The following is a 19,282-nucleotide window of genomic DNA, read 5'->3' as shown; positions in this document are numbered from 1 at the left end:
GCTTCAACCGGAGGAAAGTCTAAGGACTATTGTTGGAGGAATTCCAAAGAAAAGACGAGATTGTGTTAGTGACAACGTGGTAGAAAGGGGCATAGGATTAGTCCAAGTTTTGATGTGTGCAATGTTCAGATGCATCGACAACACATCACATTAACAAAATATATAAAATGAATATACAAACCATATAAAGCATAATAACATTTTACATACATTGTTATTCCCTCAGTCTTACAATAAAGTAAACAGAAAAACATATTTTTATTTGGTGTTCACCCTTTTCTATAATGGTACGTTCCACCACAACTTCACCCCCTAAATTGGAGGAGCGGTATAAAAAGTATAGTAGAGCTGGAAACTTAGTTAGAAGAACATCTTAGCTTTGGGTGGACACGTAGAGGAAAACATTACACAAAGGAGCAATCATGGAGCGGACCGAGGTGACGAAGGCAGAATCTCTTGAGGACCTGATTAAGATCCTGCATAAAATCTTTGAAAGTGACACTATTAATGTGGAAGAGGTGCAGAGTGTGATGGAATCATATCAGACCAAGCCGCAGGAATGGATGAAGTATGCCAAATTCGACCAGTATAGGTAAACACATCAAGACAATGCATTTTCTCTATTCGTGTAGCCTAAGGTACACGTTTATAGTCGTAGCCTGTAGCCTATATGCTTATAAATAGTATTTTATGTGGGAATGATTTTAAATTAGCGTATGGATTTGTTTAGATTTCTTTTCAGATTAGGTCCAATGTTTGACATCATATTTAGCTATTTTCATAATTCATTGTGTCATATCCATAACCGTGCGAATTTATTAAAACTAAACACCCCGAAAGGCAATGGTTGCTCATTCATTTCAGCACATGCGTATGATCCCCATGAGGTTACATGGGATTCTTTTGTTCTCTTTTTCCATGTCATGTTTACCAGCATGTATAGCACATGACACGCAATATGGACAGTATATCGTTATAATGATAGTAATTACGCTTTTTGAATTAAATAACAAATGCTTGCCTTTAACCGGGAGCATTGTTAAAAACATGCCGAATTGTTATTGAAAACAACTATTCAATAAGGTTCCCCCAAAATATGTATAATTTCGTATTTTGGACACCCTGGTCCTGTTTTCAACTGCTCTTCGATTGCACGACTGTTTTGTTTATTTGGAGGCAAGTGGGGGGTGGGTTTGTGGGCCATCCAATCAGCATTAGAAAGGGACACACACCCGTTAGTTTTGGCTGCGAGGCGAGCTGTCCCTGTGCCTCATGACGTAGGCCTATTTCTAGCAGGGGACATCAGCTGCCCACCAAAATATTCGGCCACCAACTTGCACGACGCATTTTAAATTGAAACAACTTCCCCACTTCCACAGCAAGCGCAGAGAATAACATACTCATCCAGCCCTTTACATCAATACTACACGTGTCTCGAATAGATTGCGTAGGCGTAGGCCTACTTGTAATAAACGAGATACGATTGATTTGGGCCCAGTATGGGGACAAATCAGCTGGGTCCGTTCTATTTAGGTAAGGCAGTGCTCTAGTATAGTCAGTTAATCACCACTATTCCCGTAAATAAATCGACCCTGCTAACATGAACTTACTTAACCTTACTTTTGAAAATCCATGAAGCCATCAACCTAAATTTAAACTGGGGTTACGGGATATTTATTTATAAGTGTATCCGGATAATGTCTGGAGTACAGTGCATGTGTGGAAGGTTGGTAGAAGGTATTCGACTGTAAGAGGACTGCATAATAGCCTCAAACCTCCACAAATTTGAACTTGCTAATCAACTGGATAATATATAGCTTTATTGTTACAATAATATGGCGTAATGATTCAGAAACAATAACTAGTGAAATCAACCTACATCTTAAAGTGATCAACAGAGTTGAGGACTTGATGTGTCCAGACTCAACAGATCTTCACCATATATTACTTTGAAGATGGCCACACTGTAATATAATTGAATCAAATAGAATTGAACTATTCACAGCAACTGTTTAATTTATTCTCTTGTTTATTTCCTTTTACATTCAAAAAGTGCATGCTGTTGTTCATTGATGGACATAATTGTGTTTTGAAGGTACACAAGGCACCTGGTGGATGAAGGGAACGGGAAATTTAATCTGATGATTCTCTGCTGGGGGGAAGGACATGGCAGGTAAAATTGTGATTCAAATATATATACACATATGTACGGTATATTTATCCAGACAGCCATCAATTTATCAAATGCTCTAACAGAAAAGGAAAGAAATCCTGTACCTGTGGCCTACGCAGGTTATAAACTCATCCAAAAATCCAAGGCAGGGGTGGAATGTTTTACAAATGAATGTTTGTTTTTTTCTAATGTGGTACTTTACAAATCTAGAATACTCCGGCTGGTTCCTCCAAATTGCATAACCTTGGTTTAAGTGGGTATCAACCCTTTTATGTTAAGCAATGTATTGAAGAATTCTTTGTGTTGACTGTAGAATAGAATGTGCCATCAACAAACCACAACATAAATCATGGGCTGGGCACTCAAAAGTTCACGAATGAAACCTATCTTGATAGCATTAGGTAATTGCCCAAAAATGGTCCAGTCCTTCAGGAAGAGGAATGTTTTTCTGGCATGTCTACTTGCCAATAGAGGTGGCCCGACTCATTTGAAAATATGACTTATTGGCTTTTGCTTTAGTTAGGTTTGAATCGACACGTCCACGTTTATTTATTTTTGGCTCCTTAAGAGTAAAAAAATACATCTGAACTTGTTGAACACAGATTCTCCCACTGAATTGCGCGTCTGTGTCTTTTGCCCCTTTTGCAGCAGTATCCATGACCACACAGACTCCCACTGTTTCATGAAGCTGCTGCAGGGCCAGCTGAAAGAGACTCTGTTTGAGTGGCCCAGTGCTAAAACCAAAGGAGACATGGTCCAGAAATCACAGAGAGTCCTGCAAGAGAACCAGGTTGCCTATATCAATGGTGAGCAATCAAATCCGTTTATCCCCAATCTATCAATGAATCACTGCACTGTTTCATTTGACCTTACACAATGTATGTCGGGGTTTGAGGTGTCAGTCCCGAGGTTCTGTTGACTCTGGGGGATTTGTGGGGAAACCCAGGCTCACCCTCCATCCTGCATCTTAAAGATCCCTGACAGATAAATGCTTTTCATTCCCATGGCCTACCATGTCCTAATGTAAATGGTATGTGTGTGTGTGTGTGTGTGTATGTGTGTGTGTGTGTGTGTGTGTGTGTGTGTGTGTGTGTGTGTGTGTGTGTGTGTGTGTGTGTGTGTGTGTGTGTGTGTGTGTGTGTGTGTGTGTGTGTGTGTGTGTGTGTGTGTGCGTGCGTGCGTGCGTGCGTGCGTGCGTGCGTGCGTGCGTGCGTGCGTGCGTGCGTGTATGTGTGTTCATGTAGACTCCCTTGGCTTGCACCGCGTGGAAAACGGCAGCCATACGGAGTGTGCTGCCAGCCTGCACCTGTACAGTCCGCCGTTCCAGTTCTGCCAGACCTTTGACCAGAGAACGGGCCACAAGAACACAGTCAAGATGACCTTCTGCAGCAAGTTTGGGGAAAAGACCCCATTTGTAAGGAAACATTGTATTATACTAGTTCACTTGGAATGTGTAAAAAGCACAGAGGCCTCATCTCGCACCTCTGCTGTAGAGCCAAACGAAGTCCTAGATTTTTTAGCAGCTGTGAAATTGGATGAAATTGTTTGTTTGAAAAAGAGGGAAATGAATGGCCCAAATGTGCTAATGCTAGAATGTGCTAAAGTAAGCTGGTTGCGTTTTTTCTAGTTTTTCCACTCAAATTAACTGCTGCTTAACAAGCATTTCAGTTGCAACCCCGACGAATGTACGGCTTTTCCACTGAGTTTTATTGGTTCGAATTTCTTATACAGAAAGTCTGTTTGCCCTTAAATCCAGATGTTAAATACCACAAAGGGTTATATCACATGCAAATTATTGCACATGTTTTCTGTATTCACAAATCGGAATGCCTAAATGCAGTGGAATATGCTCTACACTATATATGATAAAAGCTTAAGTCCAAAATACGCAACAAACATATCATGTACAAAACATGTATTTGCTTGTATGAAGATAACTTACATCAGATACATTGTCTTTTTCTTCTTGCTTGGCCACCTTGCCAACAAGTGAGCTTATCTGACATCTAGCAAGTATACCTTGACCACCCGGATCATTAGCTAATACATCGCATTACAACACAGCTTGTACGTTGACAGATAAGATAACAGGGGAACACCAACCAAATTCGATTGCCTAACCACACAATGAACGCCTCCCTCTTCACTATCAACAGCTATCAGTTCTAATATTACAGGATTTCATTGGGTCTATAAATTGAGTGTTAGTTTGATTTGACTAATGTTGGATTTTCCCTAATTTCTTCCAGGAAACTACAATTTCACAAGAGAACAACTAACACAGATCAGATATGTCGGAGGAGATGAACACCGCTCCATTTGAAACAGTTCAATTCACAGTTTTCAGAAGATGTTCAAAAATTCTAGCCAGAAGAGGATGTGAAATATGGACCTTCTATGACTGAGGTGACCCATTAGAAATTGGTGGTGGGGCCACTTCAAAAGGACAGGCTAGTAATTATAATGGTGTAGCCCCTGCCCAGCGCGAGCTTGGCAAATACTGATGAGCACAGGACAAAACACATGAATAGGCTCGGCCATGGATTGAATCTGCCCTTTGTTTGCTAGGCCTGAGGTGGCCGCTTTTCAATAACAACATTCCTGTGCGTCCATGTCGTGTGTGTCCACAATGTTGTACTGCTATGGTCCCTAGCTGAAGAGTGGCACTTTTAGCATTGAGGAGGTAAAAAATAACTGAAGTATATCTAGTATTTAATGACCACTTCTTGAATTGGAAAACATCCTGCAGTCTCCAGTGTGTCATAGGCCGATGTAGCACCTTTTTTGATGTATATATTGGTGAACCACTCAAACTCCCCCCCCCCCCCCCCCTAACACTCTTTCCAAAGTTGTGATTGCATGTACATTGATCTTGTTTTACGGTCTGAATAAAAGCATTTTTAGGTGTCTTTACATTTGGCTGAAGCTAAAGCTCGATAGATACTATGTTTTAAAAATACTTGTAATTTATTTGCAGTATATCCAAGGCTAATATAGAGAGCTCTCTTAAATGAGATCAAGATGAAGAGAAACTATGAAGAGGCTCAATGGGTGAAGGAAAGTTTTGTACGATAATGTTCAGCAAATGTGTTTTAGAACTACCCTTTTCTCAGGATTTTGGACTCTTAAATTGTAGTTGTATTTATAAACATATTTTCTTTGCTTTGCATTGTATTGTTTTATAGCATATGTCAGTTACATGCATGACTCTTAAGATGAAATGAATTATATAAAAGTACTGTTAGCAATTAAACTCTTTAATCTATCACAAAATATGGCTTGCTGTTTTCTTAATTACTATTTTTCAAATGAAATAAGCCCCAAACCTTCAAGCAGTTGTCAGGTTCCTCATACAAATAGTTGCTATTATTGTCATGGAGGACTCCCTTGAAAATTAGAATCAAGATACATAATATCAAATCAAGGGGCTATTCCTAATAAAGAATTTCCTAGAAATAATTATATGAATTAACAGATCATACCATATTATTTCATCATGTTATATATGTTACTGCAATAAGGGGCTGGTTATATTTCATATGAGATAAGGGCTGTCTGTATGTGCATCGAAAGTCTTATATTCAATGGATTTTGTGTGAATGTCAACTTGATTTCACTGAACGAGAGAAATTCAAACTTTGAGTTCTGCAAAGATGTAACTCGGAATGTAAGACTGCCCGATGCACACACTCCCATCCAAAGACCAGAATTAATCTATACACACTTGCATCCAAATACTAGAATTCATCTTTAATACATATTATATACACACTTGCATCCATAGACCAGATTCAGTTTTTAATACATATTATATCCACGAGCTCACATCCAAAGACCAGAATGAATATTAAATGTATTGAATTGTTTGCGTTATATGAATACAATTAAGTTAATTAAACATGAATAATACAACTGTGTGTTTCACTTTTAAAAGTGAAAATTACACTCAACAATATTTTAAATGAAAGGATTTAATTTAATATTTGTCATGCCATTTGAAATGCACAAATTGCAGTTTATTACACCCTTTAGATAGGATTCATTTGGTATCTATATAATATATTTGAAGTATACGTTTAATTAAACAGGTGGTGATCAGTGATAGAATGGCTAACTGCCATTGTTGCATAATCATATTGACCTAAAGTTTACCTGAGAATTTAGTTGCTTCATCATCTAATGATAAGAACTGGCACAGAGTTTCTCCAAGTAAACACCATGTTAATATTTAGGGTTAGCAAACTGATACTTGCGTCAATCCATCAGACTCAAATCTTTTACTGCACTATTTTATCAGTGGATATGCATGTGACTGTCTGCCTTTAAATGAACATACAAGTGGTATTTCCTGATGCCTAATCTTTTGATAGTATAATTATAAATACGCCAATAACTGACCAAGAACAGAAAGCAATAAAGCAATAAAGTAAGAACAGGAATTCAGAGTCTGAGATGATTATTATAATCAAAGTATTTAAGTGATAATTAATGTTGACTATTGCAAAATATGGCATTGTTCTGAACATATTTTAACTTTTCGACGAATGCCATAATTTTTTTTCTCAACAGGTCCATCGAACCTTGAGGACTTGCGTGCCACAAAGGTACAAATCTCAGACACTCCAACATATCTTCAAGGCAGATAACAACCACAACCATACATCTATTCATAACCATTTATTTGTTCTGTTTGTGACAAGACGGAATTAATGTTAAGTCCAAAATTATAAATAATGAACATTCAATGATATTCCAGACTCAATGTTACACCAAAGCGAAGGTATAACTATAACTTATATCACTTAAAAAATTATGCTCATATGCAGTGTGTGCTGTCTGACACACATATGTTGTGTGCAGGGTTTGATAACAAATCAAAACAATAACAGTTATCTAACAACATAATGGTCTGCGTTTTACTGTACTTCAAACGTTTTAAATTGTACTAGGGATGGACCCTCTATGGAAGTAATTTAGACTGATAAGATGCCTTATAAACATTACTCACCTTGTAGATAAGACTTGTGTTCAATAGGCCTAACAGCTAGTTCCAGAACTAACAAGTCAACTAAACTGTGTATTGAGCATATTTGACATGCAGACATTGTGTGAAGGAATACGAAAAGGGCCAAAAGGACACACGGAATTATAGCATGGTTTGACACCATTTCAAAATCTCCTGGCACCACCCCTTTTTCACCATAATTCTATGTTTCAGTTTATTCCTCACTAGGGAAGGGTGGAAATTATGTGCATTCTCCAACAGCACAACTTGTCCAAGGACTGTCCCGCTAACTAAAACAAACACACACGTTTTTTCCCCTTAGTTTGTCTAACCCTGAGAGTCCTATCCAACCCCCAGGGTTAAACAGGGTGAACCCTGGGTACTCAGGGTTACACCAGCTAAGGAAACAAAGTTTAAGATTCCCCCCCATTACTGAAAGCACCTTGTGGCCTTCCACTGAGGAGTTGCTCATTCTTTTCCTGTGAGCTAACATTTGCAACAACCTTTGAAATGGTAAAATCATAATTGTGAAAGCTTTTTCATCTGCCAAATTCTATCTCTTCTTCTCCCCAAAGGCCGTTTATCCAGGGTTTTATCGTGCATGGTGGCATTTTCTATTCCCCAGAGCCACCATGTCCAGCCAACAGACATGACCTTTAAAATGTCTCAATGGCTTAAGACTAGGGTAAAAGAGCTTAGCCACATTATAACCTGTAACATTGTTGAAAAAGCAAAGCCTATCAAGAGAAGGTAATATGATGACTAATGTAAAAACCCGTTTGAATTGAATGTCTGTGAATAAATCATTATGGGTGCCATACAAAAAGGTACTTGCTCAATGTCAATGTGAAAGAACATGACAACTACAAAGCAATCTGAATAGAGCACTATAGAGCCTTTGGGAAAAAAAACAATAAAGTCAAGCCTAAATTAAACATCCAGATCTAAAAGAGCGGTGACAAAGAGCCCTTTTGTTAATGCAGATATAAAACAAGTTCATAAAAACCAACAGACCCTTTATATTCACCGCAGTACAGATATGATGAAGTCAACTTTTAGGTGGCATTTCAAGGACTGCAGTCTTTGTGTTCTCTCCTTATGAAAGTCTTCATCTCAAACTCTAGATCAACACCTTTTGTTTTGTACCCAAGGGAGCTTCGGAATCGCATAGTAGATAAATCCTCCAAATGGGCTGACACAAGCCTTCAGATATCTTTTAATATCTCCCTGGTTATCAGGTCAAAATGACCCATCTTCTGACCCTCCGCTGAGAACGCCCAAAGACTTAATCTGGTCCCCAGACCCAAGCCGAGGACTTGATCGCCCCGGCAACAGTCCCCGGCCTGAAACCCCCGCTAGCACCCGCCTTCCCGCCCCATTGCCCTTTGACCCCCTAAATGACCCTTCAGACTCCAATTTCTCACTTGTGATGTGACTGAGGCTCGACCTTTGTGACCGGTCACCATTGGCCCTGCTGTGAAGAGACCCATCACTATGGAAGGAGCTGTAGTTGAGGCTATATCTATGGGAACCGTTACTAGGATGGGAGTGGCTGTTACTTTGGTGAGAGGTCCCATTGCTGTGGTGATTTGCCGAACGGGACGCTTTGTTGTCGCGGGAACTGCGGCTGTAGGATTTGCGGCTCAGGACACTGCCCTCGGACCCGGAGTCCTGTTGAGTGTCAGGTTTGGAGAACTGATCCGGCTCTTCTCCTCTGCCCTCCAGATCAACACTGGGGTCTATGGCAGGACCACTGGCCTGGCTGAGGCGACTGCCGGACAGAAACTCCCTGGGAGCGGATGGGGGCCCTGGAGGGAAGGCTGGAGCTTGTTCTTCTGAGGGGATGGTCAGGGGATAAGCTTCCTGTAGACAAGACAAAGGTAAATATTTCTATCTCTTTGTTTTATGATGCAATTTTTGATTGGCATGCCAAAAAGACTCTTCATTGCAAGATAAGGGAGATAAGGTGAGCAAAAACATTGACAATGACTTGACTCTTACTGAAGTTGGCTCAGTACATGACGGGAGTTATCTCATCCTACGTTGAGATAAAAAACACCAGGCAACAGCATTCACTTACCAAAGGTAAAGCAACATCAATCTTTGCCCCAAGACTGACAGCACGTTTTAGGCCACCTTTGGACGCAGACAGATCCTCTTCCAGAGGCTGGCCCATTGTGGAGGAGAGCTGAGGCCTGCTCAGCAAGCCAAAGTCAGATTGGTCGATCCCAGCCACGGAAGCCAATTGACCGAGACTAGAGCACAATTCGAGGAGAAATCAGGTTAATAGCGGGCTGCATAATATTTTTCAAAAGATTTGAAATCCAAATCACGTATCAGAAGTGGCAAGTCTTTATTTTCAACACTTAAAAAATGAATAAATAAATAAATAAATAATCCCATGTAGCCCTAATCCTCTTCCGTCAGCTGGACCCCCTCGAACACGGCAAAACCTAATTTACATCTGAATTCTTCGGTCAGCGTGTGTTTCCCGTCCTGCATGTCGCAAATGGACTCTGGCTGAACTTTGTTCCGCAAAGGTCACCGGTGGAAGTTCCTTACAGCTAGCCTGTAAGGAACCCTTCTCTAGCATGTCATAGTTAGACATGCTAGAGGCTCCGTGAGGTGGCTCCGTGGGGTGAATAATCTATCAATCTATCTATCACTGTGAACAGTCCTCGAATAATCCATGAATAGTGGGGAATAGCCCCCTCGACCTTCTGTATTGCGCAATAATCGGGAGATGGGGAACCCACGAATATTGACGGGTATTTCGCACACTGGGTAAAAGAAAGCTTAGAAATAAACACTAGGCAAAGGTGTTGTTACTGGAGCTACTAGGCTACCATCAAAATGTGGGATTACTAATCGGAAATCTGTTTACAACGTCGGGGGAAAGATTTAATTAGGGATTATATGGGGGGATTTCACAGGTGGGACTGGTAAATTAGCCCATAGCTAGCATTATGCCTTCTATTTCTAGATCTTCTGACTAAGTTTACCGGTACTTATCTGAACGTCATAATTACTGTCATATGCAGTAATTCTAGTGCTAGGCTGAGGCTACCTTCCACCACGTCTCCCCAACGTGACGTCATCGCCGAAAGCATTAGAAAACACCCGTTACTACCAAAAACGACAACATTTTTACACTATTTTGGAGACATTTTAACATATATAAAAAATATAATATAATAAAAACATATTTTGAGTGCTTTTTGTACCCATTAATCAACAACATTAATCAGACTGTATCAATCACATACTTTGGGTCCATTCTAATTTATGGTAAGAGGCTAGTCTTTAAATCTTTGCAGTGATTGAATGTCAATGATAAAACGGATTGTTTTGCATAAGATGAGTGTGTGCGACTGTGCGTGTGTCCTTTCCGGCTTCGGCATACTGCATGGTTATACTGCTTGTGGTTAGTTGTGGTCTTAGTGAAGCAGCCTAGCCTTGGAGTTGGATGGACGGCTTGCTTTGTGTATGTGTTCAAAGTACATCTGTCTGGTCGTATTTGCGGTAGATTGATGGTTAAATAATGTCACACCATCGGTTATACTTGCAGGCTCTCATTTGCAAGTGCACTGATTGCGGTACTTAGAACGACATAATCGTTGTCACTAGATATAAAAAAATGTTGATTTTCACTCGGTGCTATTCACTGACAGTAAAAATAAATAAAAGTGTTGTTATTGTACGCACTGCTTTTCATTGACTAGCTCTGGCACTCGTTGCTGCGTTGATAAATAAATGCAACTCTCCACTCATTCTCCTCTGACCATGCATTTAATTGGCTTTGACCGCCATCAGTTCTCTGCAATTCCTCATTCGCCCTCTCACGTCTGACAGGTTCGAAATTATACGGCTGTGGGCCATCATACATGTTATTTGTGGTTCTTGCCACTTCTTAGACCCCCTAGTTCTAGTACTAGGCTGAGGCTACCTTCCACCAAGTCTCCCCAACGTGACGTCATTGCCGAATGGCGTTAGAAACACCTGTTACTGCCAAAAACTGGACTTTAACACTATTTTGGAGACATTTTATCAATGATACACATATTTTGAGTACGTTATGTACCCATTAATCAAAACTTCCGGTCCACGTAGGCCTTTAATGGCTTACTAAAGTCACTCAGTAAGAAGTCATTCAGTAAGCCATACTGAAGTCATTCAGTAAGCAAAACAGAACACAATACATTACTAAATTTCAAACTGCAAAGCTCTCAATGAGCCGGTGCCTGTTCCACAAAAAGAAACCAGTTGGTTTCACTTTCATTCTGAGCTCTCCTGGCGGCACCCGGGAACAAACAGAACACACAGGTCTTTATTTGTGGTTCCTGTTCCTTGGTTTCCAGTAATTTTCCAGTCAGCTAGGGGAGCGGAACCAAGGGGATTAGTATCCAACATGTTGGTGGACGCCCTATTCTATGCTCTCTGAGAACACAAACACTTGAATTGAATCATCCTCCAACCTTGAATATACAAAACAACCAATCCCTCTGACTTGTACAATCAGTTGTTGTTCTCCCTATCTATGTACATTAGAGGAGGGTTAATCTTTCGGGGCGTGAATGCCCCAAAGGATAATATTACAGCCTGTTTTCACAGATTAAGGCTGCAGCATTCTCACTCAATGTTGGACCAATTTAACTAATTATTTTCAGCATTAGACCCTTGACCCAAAATAATTTGAAAGTACGGTCCAGGTTGAAAAAAGTTTTGTTATGTAAACCTTTTTATGTTAAATTATAAAAAAATCCTATTTAGGGGCTGTGAGCAAACGTCCCTAGACTGTAAACGAGGCACATGTGCAATGTCTCGACCTTATTTCATTATTTAGTTTGAGAAGTGAAAGTAAAAAGGGTAATTTTGGGCTTTTCAAGTCACACAGACTACGACTATCGCAATGAAAATAAACTTTGTTCCCGGACCATTGACCACCATATACAAAAACAAATGGCTTTTTTTACCAACGACTACCACCAAGAACCAGAGCCATACAGCACGGTTTGTGAGTTTCTGACACGACTTACCCAGCATCCTTCAGGAGATCCAGGAAGGCGTGGAACTTGGTGAAGGAGCTCTCGATGCTCTGGAGCACGGCTTCCTCCTCCAGGGCCCTGGAAGCAGCCAGGGCGGCGGGTCCAGACCTAGCCCCCTCGGCCAGCGCCTCAGACAGGGAGTGATTGAGGCTGCGCAGGCGGGAGGCCTCCAGCTCGTGCTGAACGCCACAGAAGAGGGGTGAAATGTTTGTTTTGAACCCAGCTGCACATGGACAAACACACCTACACACACACACACATACACCGACACACTTGCATCTGGAAGGAGAGCGGCTACTGAATGTTCTTTCCTTCTTGGCGAGGCAGAAACATCAAATAAATGTGATGGCATCAGTTATAGTTTGTCACCAGATGTTTCAAAGTTAAATATATAGCCACCGTCACTTCCAGTTTCAGGAATGTTCATTTTGAATCAACATCAAACCTTTGTATTTATTTGGTGATTTAGTAAGGCCAACCATAGCACTCCTTGACTATTGATGGATGGGCATAATTAATACCTCTCTGAGCTGGGATTCAGCTCTTAGTCTGGCTCTGCGTTCCTCTGCCAAGCTCCTACGACACTGTTCTAGCTCCATCTGCAGGACACACACACACACACATTAAAATAATTGACAGGGAAATGTGTTTTCCACATTCTTCTCGTCCTACGCACTCAGAAATCTTCCTCACATATGGTCATGTGATCACAGAAGCATCCAGATCACAAAATCGTACAGAATGTTCTAGATCTGCGTTCTCTAAAACTGTGTCTGCATAAGCGAGGGTACTGCGGGTGAAATAGACACATTTACATTAATCTAACATATTATATTGATTATTGAAAATAAATATATTATTAATATTATTCTGTAAATCTAGTATGCATATTACTTCAAAAAATAGTGTTGCTTTGTGCGTTCCATGATATGTTTCCATTATATGGTTTTCCAATGATGTTTTGTGCATATTTGTGTTTGCTAAATCAGTACAGTGGGATTCCAATGCAGTAATATTGTTTATCAAGGAGGCGCTGGCCCTCTGCTCTCTGCTTGTGTATTCATTTATGTATTTGTTTGCATTTCAAGTTGTCCTCGAAAGGCCTTGACGTCACTTCAGTGGAATACGTAATGTCAAAGGTTGGGAACAACTGTTAAGGAGAATAGACGTCAGCTGGGGGTGGGCGGTACATCGGCCGATGTGATATTGTGTCCTTTTGATTATGCAATTCATTCATCCCAGTGATAAATCAATCAAATCAAAAAATATACTGTATATATATTTAAAAAATATATAGTGTTCCGCTGACAACTTGTCGACCTTGAAGGCATAACAAGTGCATTGCATACATATACGAATGATGAAACAAAACTGTAGACTAAATTAAAACTGCTCGCATTCCCGGTATTAACAGCCTGGACGCACTGCCGGCCCCAGTGACCCCCATTTCTAGCGATTCGCAGGGGCATGTCACTCAGGTATGATAAGATAAGGGTCCCCAAGCAAGTTGGAGTCACTCCGACTCATGTTTAACATTAGGTGCCGTTTATGGGTGAATTTGGGATTACTGCCCATATAGCATTTCTCGCAATTGACATCTGATTTGATTTTTGAAGCTATTGACACAAAACTTTGCACACTTCCTCTTTCTTCCAAGTTTTCACACCTGTGAAGGTTGTGTGTGATCAGGGGCTAAGCTACGGACATGACCTTATAACAGGTCACTTCCATAGCTAATTTTATATATTTATATATTTTTTAATATATATATATGCTAGAAACAGTAGGTTGAGCCATTATTTGTGTTCAACTCACTCCCTCTCGAATGAATTGGGCAGTTGGCGATTAAATGACATTCATTATGTAATTGATTTTTTGTAAACACAGAATTGAAACTTGTTGTGTTTTTGTTAATTTATGAGCACTATTTGAATAAACTACCTAGCCAGGGTAGGATTTATGCGTTTACTTTTGTTTGACAAAAGACAAAGATATACAGCTATGGGAACTACCAGACACTTGTTTGGACAAAATGGATGTCAATTGCTCACCAATCACCCAATTTGCATACACACCGTAAGAGGGAAAGAGATAACAAAAAGTCATTGGTGATATTCATCTCTCAACAAATAACCTGGGGTCTTAGCAAACCAAAAAAACTATTTTTTACTCAAAACATTACTGCCACCTTGTGGTCGGTATTAGTAACTTCGCAATGACTATCAATGAACTAAAGAAACAAGAAGTTCTAGTTGATTTAATAATTACTTTACCTTAATAATAAAAACATTCAAACACATAAACCTCATTAAATTCCATTGACCTATTAACTTTATTTTTTTTGCTGTACTTTTGCTAGCTTGAGTGTTAACAGGGTGATGTTCCTGGAAAATAGGTAAAATGGTGAGTTCTCTCAAGTTGTTTTTAGTGTTACACTGCTTAATTGAGTTTTGTTGTATACTTATGAGATTTCAAGATATTTTATTTGTATTTTTTATAAATGCTGATAATTTGATAGGGATCCTTACCATCGACTTATTATACTATCAAAATATTCAATGTATTTACACAGACGGACAGGACAGGCTACTTCTCCCCAAAACTAATACAGCCCCCAGCTTCAGTTACATTTCTGTTAAGTAACTCATAACCAACCAACTAACTTACTAACTTCTACTTATATATTATAAGTAGTTCTGCTGTCTTTCCTGCGGGGACTGGAGTTTCCTCGAGATTGAGTAAAAACAGAAGGTATTTTGGGCTACAAAGTCTCTGAAGTGTTGAAAGTCTATTATCAGAAGCTTTGTTGGCATGGCCAGAGAGAGGCAGATCGTTTCTGATCCAGATGTAAACAAAATCGGACAGATGTAAATCTGGGGAACAGACAGCTCTAAGATTGAGGTTTTTCAACAACATGAATTTTTGGTGTTAATTTTTTAAACATATATAGTTCATTAATAATTCTAATTATAAATATTCTTCTGCCATACATGCTTTATTTTTTACCCTGAATCTACCCTCAAACAAAACTTGTCCCTAAATCCAAAACCTAACCCTAACCAAAAAGTATATACATATATATAATTTTAAGCCAGGATGGATCCAGTTTGATCACTTACCATGCCTAAACACTGACCTATTAGTAACTGCACTTACCAGATGAACATTCTCGGAATTATTTCCAAACAATTCAAATGATCTTAGAGTATTTTTTGTGGGCATTCATAACAAAGTTATTTCCTGACTCACCTGTACACGCTGGTACTGTTGCTTGGTAACCCTGTCGTGAAGGTCAACAGGAGAAGGACTCTTCTTCACTTTAACCACCACTACTTCTTCTTCTTCTTCTTCTTCCTCTTCCTCTGAAGAATCTATGGTCACTTTCAAAGTGGCTGCACCCTAGAGAAGACCAAAAACCTCACAGTAAGGGACGGCAGTGGAGTTATAATATATTAACCCATTTACCAGTCCCAAAGAAAGGGTGCAATAAGTGGATAAAACCTGAAAGCCGTGCTCCGCAAGAGCAATACCAGTGGACAGGCACCTGGAGCAAAAACAGAGATTCAAAAGACATGGATTCAAAAGACAGGGATTCAAAACGACATGTTATTATACATCTAGCCACTCTGATCTGCTGGAACACATTGAATCAACAATAAAGTAACAAGACAATATTATTGCATTTATTTTTATTTACGTATTTATCAAGTCCCTTCAAGTGTGTCAGCAGATAATTGGCTATGCCGGCTCACCGCTGGCGCTCAGCCCTAGCTGCGGTCCTCCACGGAACACAGGAGGGGCGGGAGCGGTGCAGCTGTTGCTGGGATACGACCGGACTCCACCTACCTGCGGAGGCTCCTCCACGAGTGGCTGCACCAGAAGAGAACCCACATCCATCGATCAACAGGACAGTACAAAGCACAAGGTACAGAGAAGCTGGGTTCAAAGGCTCCCATGAAATAAATGGAGTCGGAGCTCATGGGATTTTGTTTGCCTGCAGGAGGCACGAGTGGGCCAACTTAGACAACCTCTCGCCACATGGCCATTAGAATGGACGATTTGCTTTTCTATGTTTTGTACATAAGGATGTGGTCTCTCTGAGGTTTTTGACACACTTCTCAAGAAAAATAGAGCACATAATACAAACATTCAGAATTTAAATGATTTATTAACCATAATTATCTTAATGGAAATTAGTAACCCTTTTTTAAAATGTATATTTTCTTGGACATAAAAGGTAAAGATTACCTATTCTAAATGTAGCTTTTCTTTTTGCTACATTTGCCGGTCCTCTGCGCTTAGCACCTGGGGCCTTCTGTGACTCTTTGGGAACAGGGGGCTTTATCCAGTAATACTATAACACCAAACAAGAAACACATGGCAAAGAATGTGCGTGAATAAGTCAACCAGAAAAACACACACTATAGCCGATGGTTACTATAATTGTGAGTATAATTGCTGTTTTTCAACTGTTATTCCACTAAATTGCACCAACCTCTGAAGCCTGGCCATCACTGTTCTTCAAGACCTTTTCTATCGTTGCTTTTATGAGGACCTTATCTAAAGGAGGTAAGTATTTAGTAAGTAAATAAATGCACAAGAAAGACAAGAAATTAATCAAGGGTACAACGTTTTTGTCCTCACCAATAAGGGGGTTACTCCGAATGTCCAACACATTAAGAGTGGAGTTGGTTTTCAAAGCTTCCAGTAGACATTGAGCCCCCTGGTCAGACAACCCACACTTCTGGAGGTCAACGGCTGTTTGACGAAAAAAAAAAGCAGTGGTTTCAAAAAGGAGACATGTATTACTCTCAGACGAACTGAGAGTGAAACATAGACACATTACTCGCCAAAAAAAATGCAAGATTCCTCACCTTTGACCCAAAGGTCTTCCCCTAGTTCATGTGCGAGGGCCGCGGCCCCCCGGTCTCCTATCAGAGAGTTACAGTTGAGTGTGATTCGCCGGAGTCCCCCCATCCCTCCAAACTCTGGCCGCCGGTACCTAAGGGACTCTGCCCAGGCTGTGCTGTGCCTCCACAACCCCTGGTGCTGCAACACACAGCAAACAGCAGCAGTGGACGAGAGGTGCGATGATCAGGAATAATGACAGGAAATGCACAATAGGCCTAGCCTGTGTATTCAGGTTCTTTGCCCTCTTTTAAATAGGCATTGATCTAAATAATTTGTACAAAATATAAAATATCACACCTTGATGATGTTGGCCATGTGCTCTGCCCCTCTCCACGTGAGATTACAACCGGTAAAATCCACTGTCTTGATGCATGTGGTGTACTTCACACTTTGGCAAATTACTTAAAAAAAATTAAAATAAAACATTTAGGGGAACACTCTTATTGTGTGTCCATAAAACTATATATCAACATCAATATGCATACCTTCCAAGCCCTCATCTGATATTGGGCAGTTGGCAAGGGAAAGTTGTTCCAATGAAACGCTTTTTGACAAACCCTGGAATGAATGCATTGGATTTAGATTAATATATTGTAAATCGTGAAAAAATGGGTTGACATAAACTTTTCATCATCTTAGGAAACGCTTACCTACCTTTGTTAAGCTATTAAGGTCCCTCTCCCTTAGTGGAAGGCCGTTAATGTGAAGACTCTTAAGGTTGGGAGAGGCTGTAACACATTCTTGCAGGGCTTTACACAACTTAAACGTCATGTCTTTCGAGCGAATGGGTGGAATCTTCTTTCTGTTGCTAGATTTGTAGTATCGCCTATCTAAATTGGAGGGGAGTTGCATATGTTAAATTTCATTAAAAATTCATTGAATTGTCATTGTCTTCAAGGAACGACGCCAGATCCTTTGTATTCAACCCTACCTGTGTCTCCAGCACCCAGACCCACTTGGTATGTGCTGCTGATTGCAATGTGGTAGAGGTGCTTGTTGATGGATATTGACGAGAGTATGGGAGCCCAGTCCGTCAGCCTAACTCTGTCTCCATTGAAATCCAACTTTCCTTTGAGCAGGTTCGTCATGACCGCAGGAAGAGGCAGAGTGTCCTGCCGTGCACAGGCATAACTGTAGTAGGAAGCAAAGTCCTGGGCCCCCCGCCGACGAATATGCGCACCGTCTTGGACCATCTTAGCCGGCTCTTGTGTTTTTGCAAGAGCCGGTGAACAAAAATACCCATGTTAATATAAATTAGTTGTCAGATGATAACTAGTAGCAATGTATAGTAACGTTACTTTATTTCTGTTTTGCATTTCCGAATGCAAAACAGAAACGAAATACTATATACCATAAATAGCATTGAGAATGGATACATGGAGTTACTACTAGCTTTATTATAAATATATATTCTACGTTGAAATCAAATTATTGCCTGTTCGATATAATATACTATATGTATATAATTTAATATGTTCTGCACCTAGCCTGAACGCCTTCAAGAACCGTCTCGACAAGCTCTGGATAAACAAACTCTATCTGTGCAGGGATAATTAGCCGAGAAAGATTAATACCAAAATCTATACCCAAGCAATAGTACCAATAGTTAAGTTGGGCTAAAAAGGGAGACATTCCCTACAAGAGCCTGATCAGCTTCCATTGAGTTCCAGTGAGTATATAAAGAAGTACATAACTACTTTATCTGATGATCGGCCATCATGTTACGCAATAAACTCATCTTTGGTGATAGCGGATATTTCCTCAAAATATGAATACAAAAAAAGTTAGTCATTATTGGCTTTGGCAGTTGACATTTAGCATTAGCGTGCAACCAATGGCAACCATTGAGAAGGTGTCTATCTATGCTTTCTCTAACAGTGTAGTATGGTTCTTTAAAAACATCGTTACCTTCAATTGGACCCTAATAACTAGGTTACATCACAAACGAATAGACGAGTGTGCTATTTTAGCACATTATCTTATCTTGTTTTCTCTAAAACGTCCCCAACAGACCTTTGTTGTTGTGTTGATAGCATCTGCTCAAAAGTGGCGCTGTGGGTGCAAATCAGCTCCGCCCACTTCCCTTCTTTGAGTTGTGAAACTAAAGCATTGGACTTGTGCTGCCACCTAACATGCGGGAGTACTATT

The 19,282-nt window shown here is 40.2% G+C and overlaps 2 protein-coding genes across 3 annotated transcripts; one reads left to right on the top strand and one right to left on the bottom strand.

Moving 5' to 3' along the window:
* Positions 1-337: 337 nt before the first annotated feature.
* Positions 338-5,001, top strand: cdo1 (cysteine dioxygenase, type I). The gene is made up of 5 exons (XM_056592878.1): positions 338-592; positions 2,096-2,173; positions 2,822-2,979; positions 3,418-3,587; positions 4,423-5,001. The coding sequence occupies exons 1-5, from the start codon at positions 423-425 to the stop codon at positions 4,450-4,452; spliced, it is 606 nt and encodes a 201-aa protein (XP_056448853.1). The 5' UTR covers positions 338-422; the 3' UTR covers positions 4,453-5,001.
* On the bottom strand, positions 4,966-19,238 carry cep78 (centrosomal protein 78). Of its 2 annotated transcripts, none has more exons than XM_056592877.1 (16): positions 19,148-19,238; positions 18,066-18,338; positions 17,789-17,964; positions 17,620-17,692; positions 17,432-17,535; positions 17,098-17,272; positions 16,868-16,981; positions 16,719-16,783; positions 16,472-16,577; positions 15,976-16,093; positions 15,725-15,767; positions 15,473-15,622; positions 12,745-12,822; positions 12,215-12,402; positions 9,259-9,433; positions 4,966-9,041 (listed from the first exon to the last, which is right to left on the bottom strand). In XM_056592877.1, exons 2-16 carry the CDS (start codon positions 18,325-18,327, stop codon positions 8,418-8,420), a joined length of 2,451 nt encoding a protein of 816 aa, XP_056448852.1. In that variant the 5' UTR covers positions 18,328-18,338; positions 19,148-19,238; the 3' UTR covers positions 4,966-8,417. The 2 variants fall into 2 exon arrangements, with proteins under 2 accessions (XP_056448852.1, XP_056448851.1); XM_056592876.1 differs by having other exon boundaries at positions 19,043-19,207.
* Positions 19,239-19,282: the final 44 nt, after the last annotated feature.

This window comes from Gadus chalcogrammus, chromosome 6 (genome assembly GCF_026213295.1).
Source record: "Gadus chalcogrammus isolate NIFS_2021 chromosome 6, NIFS_Gcha_1.0, whole genome shotgun sequence".
NCBI classification, from domain to species: Eukaryota; Metazoa; Chordata; class Actinopteri; order Gadiformes; family Gadidae; genus Gadus; species Gadus chalcogrammus.
This window is presented reverse-complemented; position numbering and strand designations above follow the sequence as displayed.